The 26025-nt window shown below is 42.5% G+C and overlaps 1 protein-coding gene and 1 pseudogene across 1 annotated transcript in view; one reads left to right on the forward strand and one right to left on the reverse strand.

The window, feature by feature from the left end:
* Positions 1–2365: 2365 nt before the first annotated feature.
* The window catches only part of DPY19L1 (dpy-19 like C-mannosyltransferase 1), a 105381-nt gene continuing 81721 nt past the window's right edge, over positions 2366–26025 (reverse strand). The window contains exons 15-22 of the mRNA XM_062179273.1: positions 20530–20601; positions 19198–19247; positions 14288–14312; positions 13470–13589; positions 11522–11696; positions 10698–10797; positions 9493–9618; positions 2366–5106 (exon numbers count right to left, since the gene is read on the reverse strand). Coding sequence (XP_062035257.1) covers positions 4950–5106; positions 9493–9618; positions 10698–10797; positions 11522–11696; positions 13470–13589; positions 14288–14312; positions 19198–19247; positions 20530–20601 — 825 coding nt within the window. The 3' untranslated portion in view covers positions 2366–4949. The remainder of the gene's footprint in view (positions 5107–9492; positions 9619–10697; positions 10798–11521; positions 11697–13469; positions 13590–14287; positions 14313–19197; positions 19248–20529; positions 20602–26025) is intronic.
* LOC133749947 (protein lin-28 homolog A-like) lies at positions 21522–22053 on the forward strand (annotated as a pseudogene).

Here is a 26025-nt window from a genome sequence, read left to right on the forward strand (position 1 = left end):
GAAAAAGCTACACTCGGGGCGAAGGCTGTGGTGCAGAGGGTTAAGTTCCTGCCTGGAACACTGGCGTCCCACAAGGGCGGCGGTTGGTGTCACTCTGATCCAGTTCTCTGTTCATGTGCCTGGGAAAGCAGCAGAGGACGGCCCAAGTGCTTGGTCCCCTGTACCCACATGGGAGACCTGGATAAAATCCTGGCTCCCGACTTCAGGACCTCAGCCTAGCTCAGTCCTGGCTGTTGCAGCCATCTGGGGTGAACCAGCAGACAGATCTCTCTTTCTTCCTCTCCCTCTCTCAAGTCTGACTTTCAAATAAGTAAATACATCTTTAAAAAAAGAAAGAGGAAAGCCGTGCTCGCCTGCCGGTGTAAAGTGCTGGAGGGTTTACTGATTTGTGCCTCCTCGAGAGAGGATTTTCTGAGTCTGAGGTCCGATCAGTAAGTAGATAGCATGAATAAAGACCTGCGGGGCCTGGCCGAAGACAGGGATCAGCAGGGACGCAGCCACGGCCTGAGCTGTGCCGATAATGCTGGGCTGGAGAGGCAGCCCGCAGGCGTCTTTAACAAAATCAGTTTTCATGGCAAGCCGCCAAATCTATTTAGAAACAGTCATTTCTGACATTCATTTCTAATTTTTTATAAGCAGGTAAGGACTATAGCCATCAGAGCAATCAGCATAACAACTGAATGAGCTTAATTTTGCTAAATTTAACTTTCTTCCCAAGATATTAAATCTGGATGCAGCAAAAGAAAAAATACACCCAGGTACTTAAAAATCAACAAAATGATAAATATGCTGCATTAAGAAGAGCATGCCTACATAAACAGAATACTGGATAGCACTACCGTTTATTTTTCAGTCATTTTGGCAACGTTGTGCACCAAGAAATTAGAGTTGGGGTTAGAGATAACTGAGTATAGAGAATTGGTTTTTACTGTGCAGCCAATGTCAATGCTACCCTAATCTCTTTGCAAAACAGAAAAATCTTATCACTCAATTATACGACAATGACTCAAAATCTTAAAAGTCTTCAACTCTTAACATTCAGAATTTTAAACTCCTCTCATGGGAAGACATGTAAGAGACAGTTTCTAAGTCCTTTCTGTACCTTGATACCCTTTCCAACTTCTAATATAAAAACACGCTTGTCCTGATACAGTGCTGTGAAATAAAGACCAATTCAGAAGTCTAGTGAAATTTAAAAGCAGCTCCTTTTTTTCTACATTGAGAGCAATTTTACTGATTTAAACGGAGCCTCTGGTTGGAAAGAGGAGGAAGAGAAAGCAGCCAGTGTGTGACCCTGTGACCCCAGGCTGACTCCTGGTCACCCTCCTATAGAGGGAGGAGATTAAGAATTTCTGGGGTGAAAACCCAATAGAGTGCAAAAGCTTTCAAATCCCACACATCAGTGAATTCACTTGTTTTCTTCTAAATGAAGTAATGTTACAAAAGGAAGCTGTGTTTCAAGGGATTTTCACTTTTTCCATCTCTGAAAAGAAACAAGGTTATGAATCCAAAATATTTAAATGACCCATAACTTAACACCAATGTCTTGATTAAAAACTACCTTATCTGTTTTCACCTCTAACAGTCAAAGGAGGGACTTGGTAAAATTCAGCTCCAGACAGAGGGACCGTCAATGGGCCTGGGTTGGATGTGCTTCAGGGGTGGAGCGCCCCCTGGAGGCTGGTCTCCCAGTCAGTCTGTCCTCAGGCATTAGGGCAGCTGTTCTTAACCATGGGTGGTCCTTAGGTTAACAGCACCAGCACCTCCTTAGCCCTGGTAGGAAATGCACCCTCATAGTGGGAGCAGCAACTCAGGCTCCTTGGAGGTGATTCTGAGAACCGCTGTGTTAGAACACCCCATCCCACAAAGACGCCAGCGTCGAGGTGGCACTGTGTTAAGAAATTAATTATATAAGAATGAACAAAGCTAAATTGCCGTTCCTCCAAGTAGACAACACAATAAAACTGATGTTTGTATTAAATTAAAACATAGAGCTATAATTTGGGAAATGTTATGGCACCAAATTGTCCACGGTTTAATGTATGAGAAAATGCTGTCAGCTACTCTGCAATAATTCCGAACATATAACTTTAATGAATGATTGTGCCCCTTGGTGGAAAGGATAAAATAATGTGACTCTACCCTATATAGAAAAAGTACCTGGAAAATTCCAGTGAATACCACCCACCAATGATGAGCCAAGGAGGCTCATGGAGCCCACCCTTAGAATCCTTCCCCCTTGTCTTTGTGACTGCAACATGTCTCAACCGAGTTCATGGCTACATGGTTACAAAATGAGGCCAAATACACCCACAGCTGAGGTGGAAATGCAACATAACATCAAGACAAGAAAAACTTTGTACATTTTTCATGATCTTTTTTATTTAACATATATAGTACGTGTAAACAAGTGGCATAAAATTCATAAAAATACTTCTATGCAATATTACTTTATTCCTGATACATCCTTTCATTTTCTCCTTAATTTCATTGGCCTATTTTAACACTACACTTGCTGCCAACATTGTTAGAGGATTATTTTTAACAGAAATACTGCCTCAACTTGGTTTGCTTAAGTGTCATAACAACAACTATTTTTGTCACCTCCTGCCCAACCTTGCTTTCCTCACACTAAAACAAAAGTATTCGAAAATGTTAAAGGTATATAAAATACTGAGCCGTAATACTGCTTTGCCATTCACACGGAACCCACTGCTACTGCTCCTCTGCGTTGCCATGCCAGACACTTCCCCAGTGCCGGTGGCCGCTAGACAGGATGAAGGCCGAGCGTGCACTGAGCCCCGTCTACACTGGCTCGTCCAGAGCAGAACCAGAGCTTGTTGGTGGGGTTACATCAATCCGTACTGTCATCAAAGGATTCTTCTGGAAGAAGCTTGTTTAGCTGACTTCCATGTTTCCCAGCACAGAGATAGTAACATTTTAATGTTTCCCTGTACAGAATTTTCATTCCCTACATCAGAATTTATTAGGAAAGGAATTTATGGGAGGTGAGAAGAATAGAGAATAGCTTCAGAGGGGTGACTGGAGAACGTCAGGCAGACTTGGGTGGGAAGCAGTCGCAGGGAGAGCAGAGCACACCTTCCCTGTCTCCAGCCAGTCTTTGCTTCTCAGCCACTAGGGCCCTTCTCCTGTCTCCGTGTCGCTGCGTCCCGGTTCAAATGTTTCCCTTCATCCACAATCTCCAGGAGCTTCCCTACTTTCTGAAACTGGCAAAAGTCTTAGAGATAAAGCAGCCAGCCAGCAATGTCCGCAGAACACTGACCAAATCAGTCTCCAGGGCCGACTCCGGAGAAGGAGCTGCTGGCTCTGGGCACCCTCCTCCACAGGCTGTGCTGGCCCAGCAGCTGGCTGATACAACAAGCCAGTGCTCCCCCAGCCCAGCCGTGTCCTCTGGCAGAGAGCAAACAGCTCCTGGTGGCTCGCAGGACTGAGCACGAGGAGCCCTCCCGGAGGACGCGGCTCCCGGACAGTCCACAGTGAGGTTACTCTGTCTGTGGTTAACACAGAGAACGCTGGATAATTAAATGTATACTCAGTCATAGTCATGGTTTGCTTAGAGTTTAAAACTTTAAAACCATTTCTCTGACCTGTGAGGATTTATTACTGTTTTGAAGAATCTCATTTCACACAAATTAATTCCTAAGAGACAAAAAAGTTCATACAAAAAATTCAAAGTAAGTTTGGAAATTTTTCTAAATAAAAATAAATAGCAAGAAAAAAGAGGAAGACTTAATATACTTATTCGTCATACTAAAATAATTGTTTTTAGAACCAAAATTGTAACATAAGGCTTAAGGCTATGTCTTATTTAAGACAGGCAATCTTAAAAGTAAAATATAAAAACTCCATTTATCATATTTGCTTTTTGACTCAAAAATTAGTCACATTTTAATTATATTTGAATAGTAAAAGAAAAATTACCTTATACTTCTAGCTACTATCCCACTGTAAATTATGTCTAATCAAATATACATTAGTTTCTAGATACATTATATTTGGGGTTGTTCAAAATAGTTTTTCTTAAAACTACAATTAAACATGAAAAAATTTAAAAGTGGTTTAAAGGTATTAAAATATAAACATTTGAATAATATTAAAAATGAGAAAAATACAGCTACCATTACTTTTTTTTTTTCTTTTTCTTTCTTTTTTTTTTTTTTTTAGCCAAGAGTAAGTACTGGATGAGCAACTAAAGGAGTAAATAGCACATATTGGACAAGAACGGCAGGGATGGGGAGAAGACGGGTTGGAGACGTGGGAGTTTCAGGCAGTAATGCCGCAGGCCTACAGTAAAGGAACTGACAGGCGCCTGGTCCTAAGCACTAACTCCACGAGCCTGGGCAAGTAACGGGCAGGGAAGGCTTCCCTCAAGTGCAGCAGACAACAGGAAGCAGTGAAATAAACACACGATTCCACACAGCTAGGGCCCACGTCTGCCCCGTCTTCTACACCCCGGCTGCCGGCAGGGGCTGACGTGACAGGAGAGCTTAGAGGAATCAACAAAGTTCCCAAAAGACAAGAGCAAGAGGCAAAAGAAAAAAGCAAGGGGCGTTAGTCGCCCCTGCACTGTAAAATGTGTCCCTCGGTGGTTTAGAATTGAGTCTATTCACATCCCCCTTGACATGATCTGTCATATTTTTTTAGACCGGTAGCTTAGCTCACTTTAGCACAAATGTTTAAGTACAAGCATATACTCATTTGCATAGCAAATTTTAAGGGATGCATTGAAATAGTAACCAATTGATAAAGGTATACGTTGTTTTACAATCAGAATGACATTCAAATTAACCAAATAAAGCGTTTTCTATTTGAAAACAGTTACCTATAAAAGATTTTGGGATCTGAATTAAAAACAACACATGACTTCTTAGCAAAACATTAAAACCATTACTGATGTAGTTCTCTGGAGGCAGCAATTCATGTAGCAGTCACTCTTTTATAACTTCTAGAACTTTGTAAACACTGTTCTGGAACACGGTGGTGAAGTGAGGCTTGGACTCCTTCACCAAGAGGTTACATAAGGGTGTTTTCCCCGCATTAGCAGGATCTTCCACATCCCAAATTTCAGGCATACTGCAACCAGGCCTAGACAAATGAATACACACATTTGAAAAAAAAAAAAAATCAATGTATGTTATATAACTGCAGATAAAGCAGAGCACAGTTTTTACATTCTCCACTTCAATTTCCTTTTTTTTTTCTACTTGAATTAACTTAGTTTAAAAGAAACCCTATCATGGCTATTTGTATTTTTGTAACTGCCGTAAGTCCTCTTTGGGACAAGATGAATGAGAGGCCGAGGTGACGAGGAAGAGACAGATCTGGAGAACACACATTCATGTGCTGGAGTAAGAGACCATGGTTCACATCCGCCTCAGCACCTGCCTAGAGGCAGACGCACAGGTAGCTTCCACAGCTGGGAAAGGGGAAACACCGTGACACAGGTCTGTGGCAAGGGTTGAGAGAGATCAGGTATCTAGTACCATGCCTGGCACGTAGTGATTACAGGTGTTTTTAGAACTGTGATTGGACAATATGCTCAATTCACAGGGAAACGGCAACAATTATCTTCTTACTGAGTCGATTTAAAGAAAGTCAGGTGGTATTAAGCTTACATCTTAGCTAAGAGCACAGTTAAACCCTAAAAGCTATGTATATTTTTGTATAGAACCAGTGTAAGTGTAATGGGTACCATGAGATGTTTGCCTAAGTAAATCCTTTAAAGTTAACTAGCGCTTCTTTTAAATCAAGAACTGTCTTACAGATATAACTATTGGAACAGGATAAAATTGACATTTTCTTACTTGCTTTTTGAGAAATTTTAAGACACAGAAAGCTGACAACTGCTTATGTTTTGTCCTAGTCGCTTCACTTTAAGAAAAAACGGTTGCAACGAGCCCGTCAGCCTCCGTGCCAGTCCAGCTTGACTCTGCACCACCAGCGGAGACAAACGTGCCTCCCCTTCCAAATAACATGTTTAACCTGGAAGTAATCAGGGGCCAGTGTCACGGCGTAGCGGGTAAAGCTACTATGTGAAAGATCAGCACATCTACACGGGCACTGGTTTGTTCCTTGGCTGCTCCGCTTCCAATCCAGTTCCTTGCTAATGTACCTAGGAAAAGCAGTGGGAGACCCAGATGAAGCTCCTGGCTCCTGGCTTCAGCCTGGCCCAGCCCTGGCCATTGCAGCCATCTGGGAAATGAACCAGTAGATGGACGATCTCCCTGGCTTTCTCAGGGACAGCCCTCTAACTCTTTCAAATACATCTTACAAAAAAGTAATCAGTCATTGTCAAAGTGTCAAAATACAAACGAAAACAAAGTAGAAGAAATGAGGTTGAGGCCAGCGCTGTGGCTGCCTGCAGTGCCGGCATCCCATATGGGTGCCAGTTCAAGTTCTGGCTGCTCCACTTCCGACCCAGCTCTCTGCTACGACCTGGGAAAGCAGTGGAAGATCACCAAAGTGCTTGGGCCCCTGTTAGCCATGTGGGAGACCTGGAGGAAGCTCTAGGTTCCTGGCTTTGGATTGGCTCAGCTCTGGCCGTTGTGGTCATCTGGGGAGTGAACCAGCAGATGGAAGACTCTCTCTACCTTTCTGTAACTCTGCCTTTCAAATAAATAAATAAATAAATAAATAAATAAATAAATAAATAAAATGGAAGGAAGGAAGGAGGGAAGGAAGGAAGGAAGAAATGAGGTCAACAGCATGTCCAATGCCATTCTCAGCAAACCCCCTATGAGACCTTGTCATACACGTGGGGACAGAGGCGTGTGTGCGCACACACAGACACCAACATACAGACATGCTCAGATGCTCCTGGGTTGTTTTTACAAAAATGGGGTCATCCTGGGATTCTCTGCTTAACCAAAATGTGGTCTCTGTTGCCATCCCAGGATATAAAGGCCTATTTCAATCTTTTCAACAGTTTCTAGCACTCACATTGTATTAACCAATCACTCCTTTAGGCATGGATATTTTAATTATTTCAATTCTGTCCTCATAAAAACAATTCTGTTTCTCAGCGAGTGTTCCCTTAACGAGGATTTGAACGCACATGTTTTGCAGTTGACGCTGGATGCCTATGAGATGACAGACAATACGGTTGGGCTTGGGCTTGTTACCTGTACATTTTCTCACAAGTGCCAGAGCCAAACTGTTAAGTGCTGAGGGCCAGTGGGAGCACAGAGAGAGAAGTACAGGAAGCAGACAATGACCCAGAGCTCTCCTGAGATCAACAGCTTTTAGGAAAAAGCGAGGGCAAAGAGCTGTCTTTGTGAGCTCTGTCCGCCCGCAGTCTTTCTCTGAGTTTCCCAAGTTCTCCCCGGGCCAGCCAGCTACATCGTTAAATAGCATCAGTGGACATTTGAATAATTTTCTTCTGAATACATGTATTTCAATTTTATGTCAACTCTATTAGTGAAATAATGAAGAAAGGCAGAGAACTGAGAATAAAAGAGGAGTTAAGTAAAACCTCATCTACAGCTTGCATATGAACAGCAACTGCTGAATATTTAAGAAATACTAAGCCGCTTGTAGAGGAGAGCGTATGAATTCAGTGCTCACCCATGTGCCAGGCAGACTAGGAGCTGGACAGCTATCAGTCCCTCTCCCTTTCCTCTCCTGCCTGAGTTCCCCATCTGCCCCACGTGGGAACAGAAAGCACAGCTTTGTTTCTCCTTCAAGGCTGCAGCAGAGCGATCTGTCCAGGGTTTCCCGAGAGTAAGCAGTTAATCTGGTGCAAACCTTACAGCGGATGGAAAGTGTTGCTTTGGGTGATGAGTTGGGAAAACAAGTGGGAGCAGGTTACTCTGAGTTTCCTTCCTCCCTCTCAGGTCCCGCCAGGACAGGCACAGCACAGGCCACCCAAGGTCCCCAAGGGGAAACCGCACTCCTGCCCCACCCTCTCTCTCAGTGGAAGTGACCTGAACCCAACTGTCTTTGTTTGGTGTGCATAATATCACCACACGGAACAGATTTGCCTCTACACCCTTCTTGTGGAAACAGGGCTCTGCGGATCAGAACATGAGACTACCACAGTTACACAAATCCAAGGAGCACATCAACACCTTATAACACAAAGCCTCTGCAATGCTGACATTTTCAAAACATTATACAAGGGTCCAGAAAAAAAGAATGAAGAATTTTGACCCAGGTCCAATTGTCAGCTTGGAGGAAAAAAAAAACAGATTGAAAATTGTTTTTACGTTCAAGTAACCTATAACTCTCAGCAAAAAGAAGCCCAAGGAAATCAGAGATTCCAATTCTAGTGGAAACCTGTCAAGAAACGGAATTCTTCCTATTGAAAATGCCAGCTATCATTTATTACAATTCCCTCATAAAGATGAGAGATCTGTATAATTTTGCTCCAAATTTATATAACAAAATTCATTAAAGCTGTGTGAAATTTCACATATATTCACATATCTGAAAGTACTAAAAGCATTTTCCAAATTACAAGAACGTATTTTCTATACATCTTGATTATAGTCAAGTCAACTGGAATCATTCCACAATCGCCAATTACTTTCTTTCCCTTGTGTACAAAGCTGAGTAGCTCCTGTGCTACAAAACTATTTTCACCGGTGAGTCAACATTCAACCTTTTGTGTTGTTACCCATGCGTTTCCTTGAAACAGATGATGGGCTATACAGTTAAGCCACAGATGTTGCAATCTCCTGGAGGTTCCTGTTTATAGAGTAGTAAGAAATTTTTAAATAATAATGCCCCACAAAATACCCTTGATTTCTAATGAAAGTGCTCAAGTGCCATGCTTTTCAGGCACAGCACGCCTTGATACTCCAAAGGCAAGCAACTGCCAACCTGCTGTCCTGCCACCCAGGTGCAACATTTCCATATGCTAGACTGGAAACACCTGGACTTCCACTGTGCTTACTGAACTTCTCTGTGGGAACAGAAGTTTTTAAACTATAACCCAAAAGAGCATGTCACGATAAAGTTAATTATTTTTCCACCCAAGGAAGACATTAAACGGCAAGAAGGTCCAGTTTCATCACCAGCTGATGCTGCCAGGAAGTCCTATCCATCCACAGGACACAGTGTAGCTTGGACATGTAGTCTGGGCACTAAAGACAACTCGGAGCTGCCTGCCTCACTTCATGACAGTGCTGAGTTTCAGACTCTGGAAGCTTCTTCAATGAAAAATACGTCCAACTTTCAAATAAAAGCTTTTAAAACATTGCAGGCAAATATGAACAATTTGAGATATTATCAGTCAGTGCCAATATAATCCCTTTAAGGTAGTGTGCACAGGTAGATGGTTATAAAAGAAATATTCATAATGAGTAGGAACAAAAAAAAATACCACTCCAACCCAAATAATTATCTAAAAAGATTTTTCCACTTAGAGTTTGCAAACTGTTATCTGTCTCAGACCACCAGCAAAAGCACTTGCCATGAGGGTGAATTAGCTTTTCACATTTCATGACCATAGGGACTGTGTCCAGTACTCACTTGGATCTCCTTATACACCATGATTCTTCTAAGATGTAATAATTCACTTTCAACTTTATCAATTCTCGCTTCACTTCTTCAGCTGCTTTTCGACTATACATTGAGTATACTATTTTTGTTCTAGCTCTTTAAAGAAAAATAAGGGGATAGAAAATTTTCAAAATTAAAAGGATACAATCACCATATTCAGAAGAAAGAGCACACAAGAGAGTCGGGTCACCAGAAACTTCCACCCAGGTGAAGCGGCATGTGCCCTGGGAGAAGAGGTCTGGGTTTAACACATCCCTTGCTTCCCAACTTAGAATGTCTTTTGCCTGTTGGTTGGTTTTGTTTTTAAAAGCTTTGTCACTCTATATATCACAAATAATTCTAAGGCACTGTGTGTGTGGACAGGGATGAGCTACAACCAACACAACCACAGGACCGTGCTGAAGATCATTAGCCTCAGCGCTCTGATATCAACAATTAGCATTATATGGTTCTCCACTTCATAGATTTAAGAAAAACCAAACTTACTCAGTGTAACTGCCCTGGAAATTAGCTGCTAAAAATGATTTTTAATGAAAATGTTTTTATTTATAAGTTGTATATCCTACGGCTCTACAAAAAAACATATACACTAACAGGATTTGCCTAGGAAATGAATAGCTTCACCTACCCTAGAAATTGCATGAAAATTAAATCAATTACTTTTATGAAGAGAATACAAGGCTATAAATTATGAACAGTCTCAAAAAATAAATTAAAAAAAAATTCGAAGATTATTTTAGTAGGCTATATGAGTGAGAACCAGAATAAAATCCTCTTTAAAGTAATTCTATTTCAACTGATTCCTCAGAATTCAAGGAAAATAGCCTATAAGAAGCCTTAAAAACAATAAGCTACTGAATCTTCAGGAGAACTTGAGGATGATGACAACTAATGAGGACCTCGGTATTTGGAGCCCTGTGAGCCTGCAGAAACTGAAACAGCATGGCAGCCTTCATCTGCCTGGTGGAGAAGATCACCCAAAGGTTATAGTTCTACCGTCCTGTGGCAGTAAAAAGCTTAACAGTTCTGGTTCTAGGTTAGCAGTCTGATTTCAGCATTCCTCCCCTTGGCCCTGTAATTCTCAGTTCAACACTGCCTTTTTGAAACCTCATTACTTGGCTGGCTTCTTCACTCACTATTTATTTATATTTAACAATTAGAGATCATATACTGACCTCAAACCTGCATCTTCATAATGTGGATGATTCACAACTGGCCGAAGCGCGGAGAGCTTAACGCTCGCCATGGTGGGCATGGCACCTGCAAACACGGCATCTGCAAGGCAAGAAGGGCTTAGGGAGACGCTCGGGCAGCAGCAGCCGGAGTCTCCTCCAGGCTCCACTCGGTTCTCTCACGGTGACAGAGCTCAGGCACGGCAAGGTTTGTGACTTAATGATTTAAAGGTAGAACCAGAACGAACTGGACTGCCAAGAAAGCAGAGATCAACTGTTCTCCTTGGAAAACACAGGTTCATCATCTCATCACTGAGGATTTCTTTTTTTTTTTTTTTTTTTTTTAGTTTCACAGCATATTAGAAATCTTCCCCATTTCTAAGAAAGTAGCAAATTGACTAGGAAAGTTTCATAGCACCAAGAAAATTCGGGAAGATGATTTAATATTCAGTCCCTGATATTCCAATGATTACAGTCTTGCTTTCTATATATGAATAAAATATCACGTTCCAAGAGTTCATTTCAAGAAGGAATATGAGGACTACTATTAAAAATTCATTAAGAAAATAAGCATAATAAAATTATTTTAAAATGGAGCATTTAAACATTGGATAACTTTTGAAAAAAAGGAGGATTTATGTAAAATAGTGACTATTAAGAGAATATTATAACATTTCCCCTGCAAACCATTAAGAAGCACTGATAACTCCCATTTTTTAAATACAGAAGCTGCACTGCTTAGAAAAAGACCGTTGGAAACAACAGGAATTTAGGATATCAACTCTAGGAAAAACACTAGCTATATAATATGATCTTTTTTTGTTTACCTGGTTTAGTACTATATTTGATCCATTCTATAAGTTCTTCTTGAGGCAAATTGCTGAACTCCCCTACAATATTCCACTGGGTCTGTAGATTTGCAGAACCTTGTATCGACATTGCTGCTAATATAGCAAAAACAACAGCACCAGGGTGTATTTTGCAAAAGAGCCATCCAAACAGCTGAAACCAAATTAAGAATACTTTGGTAACTGTTGGTACAAAGCAGCGTGTACCCAATAAACAAAAGTCCTTCCCAGAAAAGAACATGGCCCCTACTAGAGTCTTAGAAAAAGAATTATCCTAAAAAAGTCCAGACAAATTGATTCTTGGGATCCAAAAGGACATGACTTAAGAAGATCTATCTCTCAACCTGCTCCCTCTACTCTCAGATCCACATAAAGCCAGGACCATCTAAACTATTTATGAGGCTCAGTGACAACTGAAAACGTGGGGCCCCTTGTTCAAAATCATTAAGAAGTTCAAAACAGCAAGAGCAGGCATTAAACTCAGTGCCGGGTCCTTCTGAGTTTGAGACTCTGGGCGGAGAAGACAGCAGAGACCCTCCCCATCAAAGCCAGCCTAGGTGGTGTTTGCCACTCTGATGGGATTTAAGACAGGTTCCCAATCAGCCTCCTTTCCAGCCCCCGACTGGAAGCACCCGGGACAGTGGAAAGCCATGCCTAACATAATACCCACATTGTGAAGTTGGCTGTTTTTTTCCCAACAGTCCTCTCTCAGTGACAATACTTGGTCCCTACCGTCTCCCTAATATCCTTTCTCTACATCTGTATAGCTAGATCCCTAGCTTCTGGAGGGCCATCTACTCCATCTACTCCAGGGCCATGCCCAGGGAGCAGAGCAGGTGCCTGGTAAACATGCTCTGCATTTCCACAAGGAGCTGCTGCCGCCCCTGGCTGGCAGAGGCACGAGAAGGTGACACCGTGGAGAACACAGAGCCAGGAGGCAGCTACCAAGAAACACAAGCCGCAAATCATCAAGCTTGGCTTGAACTAAATTTTACAAAGTGAAAATCGGGGATGTGTACACAAAATGTACGCTCAAATGGAAAAAAAAAAAACTGTTAAAGTTTGATAACGAAAAATATGTACTTATGACAAAATGTCCATTTCATTTCACTCCAATATATTCCATTTTAGACCCTCGACTAGTTACCCCTGATCAGGGAAAAACATATGATATCTTTTTGGGACTGGCGTATTTCACTAAGTATAATGGTTTCCAATTGCATCCATTTTGTGGCAAATGACAGGATTTCATTTTTTTTATAGCTGAGTACTACTCCATAGTGTATATATACCATAATTTCTTTATCCTGTCTTCAGTTGATGGACATTTTGAGATTTGATGATTGCTTACAACCTTTGTCTCTTCTGTTGAAGAACAGTGTTTTTTTTTTCCTTCATACTATTTGTTGAACTTTTATTTACTGTAGGGTTAACCTTAGGATCATTAAATAAATTAAAAGTAGATCTTTGTAAAAATCAAAAGTGGGAATGGGAGAGGGAGGAGGAGGAAGCGTTGGACAAGGGTGGGAGGCAGGGAGTTCCTAAATCTGTGTATATTAGAAACATGAAACTTATATAACTTAAATAAAATTGAAAAAAAGTACTTATGACTTGAACTCAATTCTCAGAATTGCTTGTGATATGTATATCGAAACACCAAAAAATTATTTCTACAATTAAGCTTCACTTTCTATCAGCACCTGTAGTCACAACTCATGAACTTAGCCTGCGCTCATTTAGGGTTTGCTATATGCCATGCTTAGCTTTGGCCCTCACCTTGGAGGAAAGATGAGAACAGAACTAGGAAGAACTTTAACTACAATGACCGGAAGAACTCAGGCTAACTCAGTATTGTTTCCAGGCCACACAACTAAGGCTGGGGTAAGTTACCCTGGCAGCTACAGCTCCTACATCAGCCCCAAGTTACCTGTCTTGAGCACAGCAAGGAAGCCATGACACACATGTGTGGGGTCAAGAAGAGCTTCAGTCTCATAATTAAAATGCCAAGCACCGTATATGCTAACAGTTGCAATGCATGATAAACCAGCTGAAAGAAAGAAGAAAACCTTTTTTTTACTCCTATTATTTGTGAGGTTTAAGAATATCCAGTTAAACAGGTGGATATACAGGAAAAAGTACTTTTCTTAGTAACAAAAATGAAGACTACTCTGATTTCTGAAATTTCTAAAACAATTCTTACAATTCACCTCCCTATTCTAGTAAAAGGCTAAAATTATCAAGCCCCAAAGGCGAGTGTTTCTGTAATTCCACTCGGAGTGAAACATGCAGTTCATTAAGCCCACATTTCTGAATCCACGTTGGTGCTACCAGCAGAGGCAGGCAGGAACATGGTAAGAGAATTGATGCTGCCTCAAGGTCCTAGAGCTCCATCTGGGAGCTACCAGGGAAATCAGGCTGCGGTTCCCAGAGACAGGAACAGGCAGCAGCCACATCTGAAGCCTTGGGGCCGGCAAGCAGCAAGGAAAGTCGTCTCCACGTGCGTCTAAAGGGGCTCCGGGAATCAACTGTGATTACTGCAAGGACTGTCAGAGCAGCCCCGATGAGCTTCCTACTTAATTGTTTCAACAAATGAATGGTCTGTGAATCTTAATTTAACATTCTCATAAAAACACACACTGGGCTGATCTGAAGATGATACATGCCAATAGACTGAGAATCGGGAACCAGAAAGGACAGTAAATATATACAAACATAAGCAGAATTTTAGTAATGTTCGGTCCTTACCTCTCCATGATCAAAGTGGTGTTTTCTGAAACGGAAAAAGAAATATATATAGTGAATTTTCATTAGAACCACTTCCTTCACTTATTTGCATTTTAGCTTACAAATTTGAGTTTCACAACTTCTATAATATTCCCCCAGGATATATATATGCAAGTCAAGATAACTAGAAGTTATATATCAAAACAAGTGCTAGAATCCTTTATGACAGTTTATTTTAAACATGACAATGCTGCATTAGACTCTGAACATTTGACGAAAAGGGTATTTATCAGGCCAACAGAGGCACCCCATGGTGGAGGAGATCCCAGTGAAGCAGAGAGTGCAACAGAGCTCTGATGCTTTCACAGTGCCATACACCTGCTTCCATCCCCAGTGGTCCTTCAGCTCCCACACACAGTGAGGATGCAACGGAGACAATCTAGTTGGGGCCGCACTTGACTCTTCTCAGCACCAGCCGTGGAATACACAAACAGTCACAGAACTCCGCCGTTAGCATTGCAGAACAGGTCTAATTTCCTCAGAAAGGATCCCTGCTCAGAGGCCAGACCACATCCCTACCAGGGATTCCCATCCCAGCGGCGGGCGCAACCTTTCCACTCTCTCACTTAAAACCCCAAAGTAGGTCCCCTTCACAGTTAAACTCCCAAATCCCACCATGCTGATACAGTCATCCTGAACCAGCCACGTACAGTCACCTCATCCCAGGGCCATCACAGAGCTCCAGTAAAACTAGACTAATTCATTCCTTCCAGCATCTGAGAGGTCTCCCCTTGATCACTCCTACCCCACTGCCTTGGTTTATTCTCATACAGAAAACAAAGTTCTCACTTGTGGTTTACTTAATGGACATCTGTCTTTCCCTATAAAAAGGAGCACTTCAGGAGTCAAGCCCCAACCTCTCAATTTCATTGAGGACTGAGGGCTCTAGAGACAGAGCAGTGACAAGAGGGAAAGCCCTTTACCCTCAGAGGTTACTTGTAAGTCAAAGGGGACAGATGGAAAGCAAATACCCATTATGTCCCATGGTGACAAGTGCTGTGGAGGACAGGAAATGGGGGGACAGATACAGGGAGGCATAATAATCAGCCTGATCGCCAACTGAGCGACATCTGGGGAAGCTGGGAGCACCAGCCCCAGGGACCCTGCAAGGAAAGAGCATTTCAGCAGGAAGGGGATTGTTGCAAAGGCCCCATGGTAAGGGCATCCTAATGGGCTAAACCACAAGGACAATGCGATTGGAGAAGGTGAAGGGGTATGACACGGGAGATCAGAGGGGACCAGAAGAGGCAGGGGCCTGGAGACCACGGTGAGGACTTTGGTTTTACTCCAAGTCATCTGGAAAACTTGAAGAGAGCACTAGCAGGACCTGTCTTCTGTCTGAAAGACCCATTTTGCTGCCCTGTAGAGAACAGCCCTGGGGCAGTAAGGGCAGAAGCAGGGAGCCAGACAGGAAGACAGGAAGCAGTAGCTATGGGGAGGTGATAGCGACAGGGACCGGACCAGATGGAAGTCAAAGTCTGGAGAGAGTTCTGAAGGTGACAATGACAGCACTTTCAGATGGACAGGATGTGCAGCATGAGATAAAGAACACAGTCAAGAACGAGGACGGGACTTTAGAGCTGATCCACCAGGACTGGAGCCGAGGTTTGTGTGCAAGCACGCCAGCAGGGCAACAGTCAGACGTTCCGTGCTGCACTCATAAAAACAGAAATTCTCAACCCCGAGGGGTGAGAGAGGAGTGGTTACACATGTAAATCTGGAGTTCAAAGAGGCTAGGTGAGAGACAGAGATGCGTGTGCTGACAAAGATATGGGATAAGGCAGCTAGGATAGGGTCATGAGCTGGAAGCCACACCTACCCCCCCTTCCAGGTAATCTTATCCACCCACCTATCAATCAGATGACCCCTTCCCCAGGAAGTACTTCCCCTAACTCACTCACTCTCTCCCCCTCCCTCCTTCCCCCCCTCCCCCTCCCTCCCTCTCTCTCTCTCTCCCCCTCCCCCCTCCCTCTCCTCCCACCACGTGGACCCGGAGTGAGCACGCTAAGGAAATTTCTTTTCCTTTCACGGTCCACTCTCCCTGAACAATGGCCACCTGCACATGTGTGTTTTGCTCACTTTGTAAATAAACTTCATCTCATTGCACATCGTGTTTGTGCCTATACTTAGAATGCTTCTCTAAGAGGCAAAAGTCTGGAATAGGAATTTGGCCTAGGTTTGCCCACAACAACACACGTCTGCTCTGTTTTAAGCACTGACATGGTCCCAAGACCTAGAGCAATGACTGGCACATACAGCTCAGGTTTTTTTCTAATGAATGGACAGAACTATTAAGTGGTAGCCAGAACCATATGTGGACTGATTTCAGAGTCAATGTACGGCCTACCATGTCATGCTGCCTCTGTTCCACTTCTTCCCCTGGATTCTTGAACAAAGGGATAGTAGTAGTCACATACTGATAATGAAAATGAACCTTCTACCCCTCGTCTTTGTAATCTGAAATGTGACTTTGGAACTTACATGAAATGGAAAGTCAGCAAGCTATTCCACTTCCAGAAAAGAGTTCTGATCCTACTGAATTGAATACCCAAGCTCAATGGTTTTCTACAACTATTCCTATAGTTGAGTTGTTCTTGAAAGGAGAGTTTCGTTTCGGAGAGAAGTTCCATTCCTCTTCCCCAACTGTATACTACAGCTGTAACCTTGTGGCTGTTTCCGAAGTTCTTCAGAAATAGTATCTCCAGCAAAGAGAAATGATTATATTGCACACCAGAAACTTTCCTTTTCCCTCAGTCCTCAATTCAAATGCTATGTGTATAATAAGTAAGAGTACAGTTACAGAAAAATGTCTCTAAATGAGAAGAATTCATTCAGGAGTAGGAGTAATAATTTATCATTGTGTTCCTAGAGATTTGGAGGTGAGGGAATATGGACAATTCCCTCTTCCTCAAAATAAAAACAGAAACAAAATTTCTTTCAATCCATTATCCTATCTCATATTTTTAGTAGGTAAAAGTTTTATTCTCATAGATTATTCTTATGTACAAATAAACACGTAAAATTTCCATTCTGGGGCTGGCGCCGTGGCTCACTTGGTTAATCCTCCGCCTGTGGCGCCAGCATCCCATATGGACCCCGGGTTCTAGTCCTGGCTGCCCCTCTTCCAGTCCAGCTCTCTGCTGTGGCCCGGGAGTGCAGTGGAGGATGGCCCAAGTCCTTGGGCCCCTGCACCCGCATGGGAGACCCAGAAGAAGCACCTGGTTCCTGCCTTTGGATAGGCACAGCACCGGCTGAAGCAGCCATTTGGGGAGTGAACCACTGGAAGGAAGATCTTTCTCTCTGTCTCTCTCTCCACTGTCTAACTCTGTCAAATAAATTTTAAAAAAAATTTCCATCTTTAAACAAAGATGTAATCATGCTATACAGTTTGGCTAACTTTTATTCAATGACGAATGAAACTACTTCCATAAAGATGCCTCAACATTGCACTCCATGACCAGACCATAATTAAAGCAATCTTTTCATAGATATTTTTGGTTGTGTCCATTGTTCATATTACACACAATGCCACAATGTGCAATTTTTTTTTTTTTTACCATTTCTGTGTACATTTCTAGAGGATACAGTTGCCTTGGAGGAACTACTAAAGGGTAAACTCACTGTACTTTTTGCTATGTATTTATATGATCAAATCACTCTCCTACCTACTTCCTACCACCCTGGCATGCATTGGGTATTATTAATTTTTACAGATCTAATTAATAAATGGTTTTCATTTTAATCTGTCTTTCCCATAGGACTGGTCACTTTTTCATGTGTCCACTTACTGTGTGTAAATTATCCATTGTTCAACTAGTATTCTTTACATGTCCCAGGCACCATATAGAAACAGTTGAACTAAACAGAAATTATCCATCCCTTCAGGCGATACAAGTAAAACATCAGTATTTAAGAACAAACGATGATAAATGGCAAGAGAAAGACAGAGGCTGTAATGTATTGAAAATAGCAAGTAAAGGGAAAAGAAATTTAATCAGAAATGATGGTCAGGAAAGCCTTCCTGAAGAAGGTGACACTTGAGCGAGAACTAACAGAGTTAGCCATGCAGAGTCAGGCTGGGGCGGGAAGGGGGTGGCAGGGGCAGGGCACAGTTATGGGCACAGAGCCTAACTCCTGCAAAGCTGCACAAACAGGAAACAACTTGCTGTTGTCAAAGAACAGAAAGAGATCCATGGGACATAGATGGAGCAAGAAAGGAAAGATGTGAATTGAGTTTTCTCTCAATTGCTTGTGTTCTTCACTCATCTTCCACATGGGTTTTTAGCATTTTTCTTATTAATCTGTAGAAGTTCATTATCTGTGATAGTCATTAGTCCTGAGTCATGCGTTGCAAAATTTTCCCCAATTTGATCTTTCTCTTTGAACAATGCTCATTATACTTTTTCTACATCAAAGTATTTCTCTACTCAACTTCATCAACCTGTCTTCCCAGTAGATAGGCTTTATGTTCCCTTGGCTAATTTGGGGGCTTGAATTTTTGTTTGTTATATTAAAATCATTACTCCATCTGGAATCTATTTTGTGTAAAAAGCAACGTCTGAATCCAGTTTTATATTTTCCTACTCATTTCTCAAAAGGCAGTCCGTGAGACCTAAAACCACTCAACATAACAATTTACTTTCTCTTCTGAATGGAATCACAATGCTGCATCCATCAAATACAACTTACGTGCAGGGCAACTGCCAGATTGTGCTAATGAGGGAATAAGGAGAAAGTCAAAAAGGGGAAAGACAACAATGGGAAGCATCAGCTGCCAAATGCTGAAATGTAAAACATGCAAGTGTACAACTAACACACAGCAAATATTTAATAAATGAATAGAGGAGATAACAAAATTGTTGCATATTTACCTTATATGGGTTTGTTGTTTAGTTAAGACACACCACATATCACTAATAATCTGTAAATAGATTTTTAAACATTTTAGAAAAGCTGTTGGGGAAAAACAAAATTTTAACTAAAATATCTTCCAAACTTTAAAAATTTTAATTAAAAATTTGAGAAGTGATACCTCAGAAAATAATAACTACAACATAGTCTTATATTTGCACAATATTTGACCATATCTAATATTCAACAAACCTGTTAGGTAGAGTATAACTTCCTCATTTTGTAAATGAACAATGGGCTCAGGTGGATTAAATGATCTCCCTGAAGGTAGTCAACTATTAAGCAGCACTGCTGGTACTTGAAATCTGATCTTCAGGCTTCAAGTTCACATTCAGTGCTGCTTCCACTCTGCCTACGTTATTGGCAATGCCTCTGCTCATTTATATACATACAAAATCGGAGACCTGGCTCAGAAACTGATAACTACAACAACATGCATTCAAAACACGCTTCACTGTGCGTTCACATTTAGCAGTAACTCCGAGGTCACTCAATCTGAAATCCAACTCCCAATACGGATGTTTTTGATGACATCAATGACAGGTTTTAATGCAGCCTTGGAAAAACCACCTTGCTGCTGTTTTAATCTGTAACATTTCCTGAATCAGACCAGATCATTGATGGTCAAAGTCCAGTCTCCTGGAATTGGTCATCATTCTAAAGAGCTAACATGAGAATAATCTTATTTTCAAATAGTATGCTTTTAAATATTTGAAAGTAATTATCCTCCTATATGAATTTCTTCTTTTTAAGCCAAACCACTCAGCTTCTTTAATCTGATTTGTTTTTATCATTTCTTACCAGCAGCTTGTTGCCTTTTGAATATATTCCGGAGGGCTAACGCCTAGTACATATTTCTTGAGTTCCTACTAGATGCAAACCCACTGACAGTATAAAGAAGTACAGAGCAGCACTTAACACATAGCAGGAACCGCCTAGAGGTGAGAAGTGTTGTGAGAATACCAAGCGGAACACCACTGAAGGGGCCTGTGCAGAGCGTCTTTGCTTTGTAATGGGCATGATGTGCTAACCTGTCTTCCAAAATATCAAATATTCCAAAATATCAAAACATGAAGCGTCCTTTTTCTATGTTTATTTTATGCCAGTAGATATCAGAATATTTTGAAGAACTGTGAATGTCCATGAAAGGCTATCAACAAGAAAATACATGCTTCAATAAACCCATACAAAGCACTGTATCACATGAACATGCGGCCAAGTACATGTAGCTATGATGTAAAAACAAGAAAATGCTGCTTTTATAAGAAAGAGCTCTCAAATGATAAACGTACCTTTCTAACAATTGCAATAAACACTACAAGAACAACTGGAAGCAACAATGTCTTTGTATACCTCAGCGGAGTCTGAAATTCAGAGAGGTTTTGTTAGAGGCAAATATTATTTTAACCAAACAAAATTTCATTTCAAATAATAAACAGATGATTTTCTGAAACTGTAAGTAGAGAAGCAGGAACATTCACGCATCAAGATTCCGATCTACCCACTGACTCCCATCATGAAAATGAAGGTACATTTCCATAGAAATGAATTTCCCTAAAACGTTGAATTGAAAACACTGAAAGTACAGTTCCCAAACACTTGTTACAATGAAATGTGACTAGAGAGATTGCTCTTCACTGTTTGCATGCTCCTCATCCAACCGGAAAGTCAGACTTAATATTCAACTAAGTTAAGCAGGGCTCTTTTTTAAAAAAAATGTATTTATTTTTTGCTTATGAGAGAAAGCCATGGGTCATCCATCTGCTGGTTCACTCTCCAAATGTCTGTGACAGCTGGGGGTAGGTCAGGCTAAAGCCAGGAGCCTGGAACTCAATCCAGTTCTCCCACATGAGTTGCAGGGATCCAAGCACTTGAGTCATCACTTGCTGCCTTCCAGGGTGTGGGAGAAAAACTCAGGCACTCCGATATGGGATGTGGGTGTGCCAAACAGCATCTTGACTGCTATACCAAACACCCACCCCATAGAGTTCCTTTAAGGTTGTCTTGAATATATGTGCTAGAGGAGGATAAAAATCTTACCCATGACACACACATGCATGCATGCACACATTCACTGTCACCCACACAAATTCATACAAAATAATGACCAGTGTTTATGATGCAAACACAACACATTTTTTGTATTTGTTAGTAACAGGTAAAACGTCACAGAGGTGCAGGGGAATACGCAGCTGCCTCTACTCCAAACCACTCCACTGACTCGGGACTTCTCTGGGGTCAGCAGCCGCCTAAGGGCCCAGAGCCGCTGGCTTGGCCGACAACCATGGGTGGCTACTCAGCGGCGAAGCGGCCCAAGGAGGATGAACCTCAGCTGCTGCACAGAGCCAGCACCTGTAAGCGGTTCAACGTGCACATGGGGTTCGGCTTCCTGTCCACAACCACCCGGGCCAGGGCCCCGCTCGACCCCCCAGTAAACGTCTGTGCACCACAGTAAAGGGCACATGGAGGGCTTCCAGGTCCCCAAGGAGGGTAAAGCAGAGGAATCCTTCTGCATCGCCAGGTCTGGTGGGATGTTCTGTCCTGGGTGTGCAAAGCGGCCAAGAGAGAAGAACGTGCAGAAACGCAGACCTGCAGGAGACAAGTGCTAAACCTGTGGAGGCCTAGACCACCGTGCCAAGGAGTGCAAGCTGTGTGTGCCCAAGAAGGGCCACTTCTGCCAGCGCATCAGCCATTTGGTGGCCTCAGGGCCCCCGAAGGCCCAGCAGGCCCCCAGCTCCCAGGGAAAGGCAGCCTACCTCCGAGAGGGTGAAGAAGAGGGCCGCAGCCCTGCCCTGCTCCCTGAGGCCCAGAACTGAGCCACAGTGGCCGCGGGGTGCTTTCACTATCAGTAAATTTCCAGGGGTAGATATCAACTGCAGAGTAGAGAAAGTGGGGCTAGGGTGGGTTGGAGACAGCTGGCTCTACCACGTATCTCGGGCTGGGGTTCCCAGCATCACCCTTCCCCTGCTCGTGCTGGGAGGAAGGAGTGAGGCAAAGGTACTACAACCAAGCTCTATCCAGATACAAGCGAGGCCTTAGGCTGGTCTTCACCCTGTAACACACGTGCTTCATCCGAGGCCTCCCATTCAGAATCTCCAGCTTTAGAAAGAAGCCTGGATGGGGAAGTGTTTTCCTTTCAAGGAAGGATATGGAATACTACTTCCCTGGCCAGGGTGAAAAGACTGGCTGTGGGACCAGATTACAGGGCCCAACCTGCAAGCCACTGCACTCTAGGGGAGAACCTCTCAGGAGGAAGGCAGGGTTTTCCACATCTTGTTTCTTCATAACCCAATCCTGGGACAGGGTGCTGGGAACTGTCCAAAGCAACAGGCAAAAAAGGGAGCTGGGGACACAGACACAGACCCGGGCCACTGTGATCTTAGCTATTTGCTCCCTTGCATGACTGCACCTTGGGGCCCACTTTCTCCAGGATGCCAACTGCACCGTGTGTGAATGACGTATCTGTGCATTTTAACTTGTTTTTCTTAATATAAATATTCTGGTTTTGTATTTTTGTGCATTTTAATCTAAGGTCGTCATTCCTGTATGCGTTCTCAGGTATGCGAGCAATCTCAGGGATACATGGGCAGCAGCTCGAGGCCTGCACAGCAGGAAGAGTTTTTGCTGTTTCTGTCACCATGGAGAGCAACTGTCTGGAGCGCACAGCCTATTGAACTACCCCATTCTGCCAATTAGAGCTGGCTTTTTTTGCCACAGAATCCTCTTGAAACCCCCTCTATCTGGAACATGTTTCATGGGAGATGAGGTTTTAATTGGGTTGCCCCATAACTTGACCTCCTCTCACTGGAAGACTCGAAATTAGTCTGAACAGGAAAAGGTGGTGCAGGCAAGTTCGCAGAAGCTGAGCAGGGGAAAGGCCCAGAGAGGAAGCCACGGCCAGGGTCGCCTGATCCGAGGACATGGGATTCTGCTTCACAGAACACATCCATCCTTCACCAGGTAAGGACGATTAAGGCTAAGTTTGAAGACCAAAACCCCTGTACCCATTCTGTGCCATCCAGGGACAAAAATGTGAAGCAAGGACTAAAAATCTTTAACCTTTCCAAATTCTTAGCTGACAAGCTAGGGCCTCATGGTGTCAGGAGCCAGGGTCCTGCCTTGTGACAGTAGTGAGTACGAGTGTCGTAACTAGAGGAGAAAAAGGGGTTCTGTTTACATGCTGAGAGATCCCTGCAAGCCTCTCTCGCTGTGTTGGAACGGCACAAATGCAGCAGAGCACACTGGGTAGTGAGAGACTGGTCCTGGGTTCTGTCTCCCCCAGACGCTGCCCCCTTTTAGTTACTATACTTGTCTGGGCTTTGTAGGCTTCACTGAGTCTCTGAGCCAGTGACCGCTAGGTGGCCGGGTTTGTGTAAATATAATGTGTTGGTCTTTCTCCACATTTGGGATTTTATTATTATTGGGTTCATTTGGGATTTTATTATTCACAAACTTCTTTTTGTATTGAGAGAAAACAGCTGAAGCATCTTTGACAGAAGGTTCTAGGCAGGCAAAAGGATTGGAAACATAAGTTTGGGGGGACCCTCTTCTTGGAGTCGGGATCTAAAATCATCTTTTCTTTTGTGTTCCCTTTCTTCTACCCTATTTTGAACATTCTATTCTTAAAACTCCTCCCTTACCCTCTTCTCCATTCCCCCATCCACAAAAGGAAATACACACACCCACACATAAACATTTAATTCTTGGGGTGTCTCCACAACTCTAAAGGATTCATGCAAAAATCCTAAAGAAAATAGGAAACTTCTACCCCTTGTTCCCAACCTCTGGAGTCAAGACCATTTCTTGGTATGACTCATACCAAAAGTTAAGACACTGATGTATTTGGATGGGTCAAACATTTAATTTGTATCTGAAAGAAGAGTAGCTACTGGGGACCTTCTGTGTAGAAAGTGGGGTTTGGAGACCAAGAAGGAGGATCTGAATGTACACCCAAGTCACTCAGGAACTTTCACACAAGTGCAAGAAACTTGTCAAAATGGCCAAGACTGTTTGATAGGAGACGGATGAATGTAACTCCATGTTCACTGCTAGAAACCCAAGCTTTGTGTGAAATCTTGAATTGATGGGGAGGGAAGAAAGGTAAGAAAGCTTGTTCCTGTTCTTTGAAGGATCCCTGCCCCTCGCCCTGAACGGCAGGAGACTTAAGTCCCCTTGGGCTTTGTTGAACCCCATCACTGGGGGGTGTTTACTTGAAGGTTGATTTTGATGTGCTGGGAACTTCCTTTCCCATTTTCTAATCGCTTTGTAACACAAATACTGACTCCTCCCATCCCTTCTCATTTTTCTGGAAAAATATAGTGAATAAATCAAGATCTATTGGTATGGGGGAAAAGAAAACAACACAGAAATGTTTTTAATAACAAAGCCCCACACACTGCAATCACACATGCCTCTTCATCGTCTTTCAACAAAAACATTGCTAAGACTGTGTCCTTTTTTATTTTATGTGTATTATTTATAGCGATGTAAGTCATACCATTTTGTTCCCTCCATCATACATTGGAGGCATCTTACAGTCTCAGGATAACAGCATGTTATGGGATAGCATGTGAATTTTCCCCTTTTCCCTACTGGATGGATATTCACGACAGGGATGCACTTCCTGAACTGGCACTGCACTCTGCAGCAGAGTTGCAATGAACTAGGGGCCTCTGAAGATGAGGAAGAAACAGCTTTGTTTATTTTAAATCAGCTGAAACCACCGTATGCTTTGCTAAGCAACTTCTTTCATCACATAAGTGAGGAGTCATATTCTCATGTTATAGTGGCATGTATGTGTCCTCAGTAATGTTACAGGGCTTCCGATATGTCTTAATTATCTACTGATATTTACCCTCTATTTTCTTTACCGCTGCCTTGAATAACCTTGATCTCCTGTCTTGGAAGAAACCTTTCCTTTGTTTCCTTCAGCAGGGTCAACACTACCACTCACACACCTTTTTATTAGCCATGTTTTGTCAAAATCACTTGCCAGAACACAATAAATGAAGACTCACGGGCCCCTGGGGTAAACATCGTATCTGCAAGACACACTCTACTCAGAATGGCTGGCTGATAAGACTTTGCATGTGGTGCACCAAGGTCCACCGGCCCAGGGCTCAGGACACTGACCAATACAGTAGGACCGTGGGGGACACGAATTTGTCATGAAAGTATCGTTAGCCAGTTTAATATACATATACCAATAGCTTTGAAGGAAAATATGTCACAGATGATAAAATACAATAAATCAGTGTCACATGAGAGGCAGTAAAAAAAAAAAAAAACATGTATACAAGTTTTTGAAATAAACCAGCTCAAAAACTATTGTGACATCATATTTTATTTAAAATACTGAAGTATTTTCCTATGTATTATCACATTTTTGTCTGCACAATATCCATTCATAGCATACTGCTAGAAACTAGTAAATTGTAACACAAAGAATCAGAGTCACTTGTTCGAGACCATTAGGTAATAGTGCAGGCTTCTGCCTCCCAGTCTTCAGAGGACAGTTTCAGGAAAAACAACATTGGAATGAAAAACTTGTACTCAAAGATATTTCAAAGCAATGTGATCATTCAAACCACCACAAAATGAGCAGAAATATAAGAATCTGAAAGCTTGACTGTATTAATGCGCTCTCTGAAAAGAGGCAACTTGAAATGCCTCTGTGTTTACTCATCCAAAAAACTACTGCAAGTCTGAACGCCTGTTTCCAAATTACCGAAACGAGAAACGGCCACATACTTCAAGAAGCTGCACTAAGGTAAACAGGAGCATCTTCG

This window comes from Lepus europaeus, chromosome 20, assembly GCF_033115175.1.
Source record: "Lepus europaeus isolate LE1 chromosome 20, mLepTim1.pri, whole genome shotgun sequence".
NCBI lineage: Eukaryota > Metazoa > Chordata > Mammalia > Lagomorpha > Leporidae > Lepus > Lepus europaeus.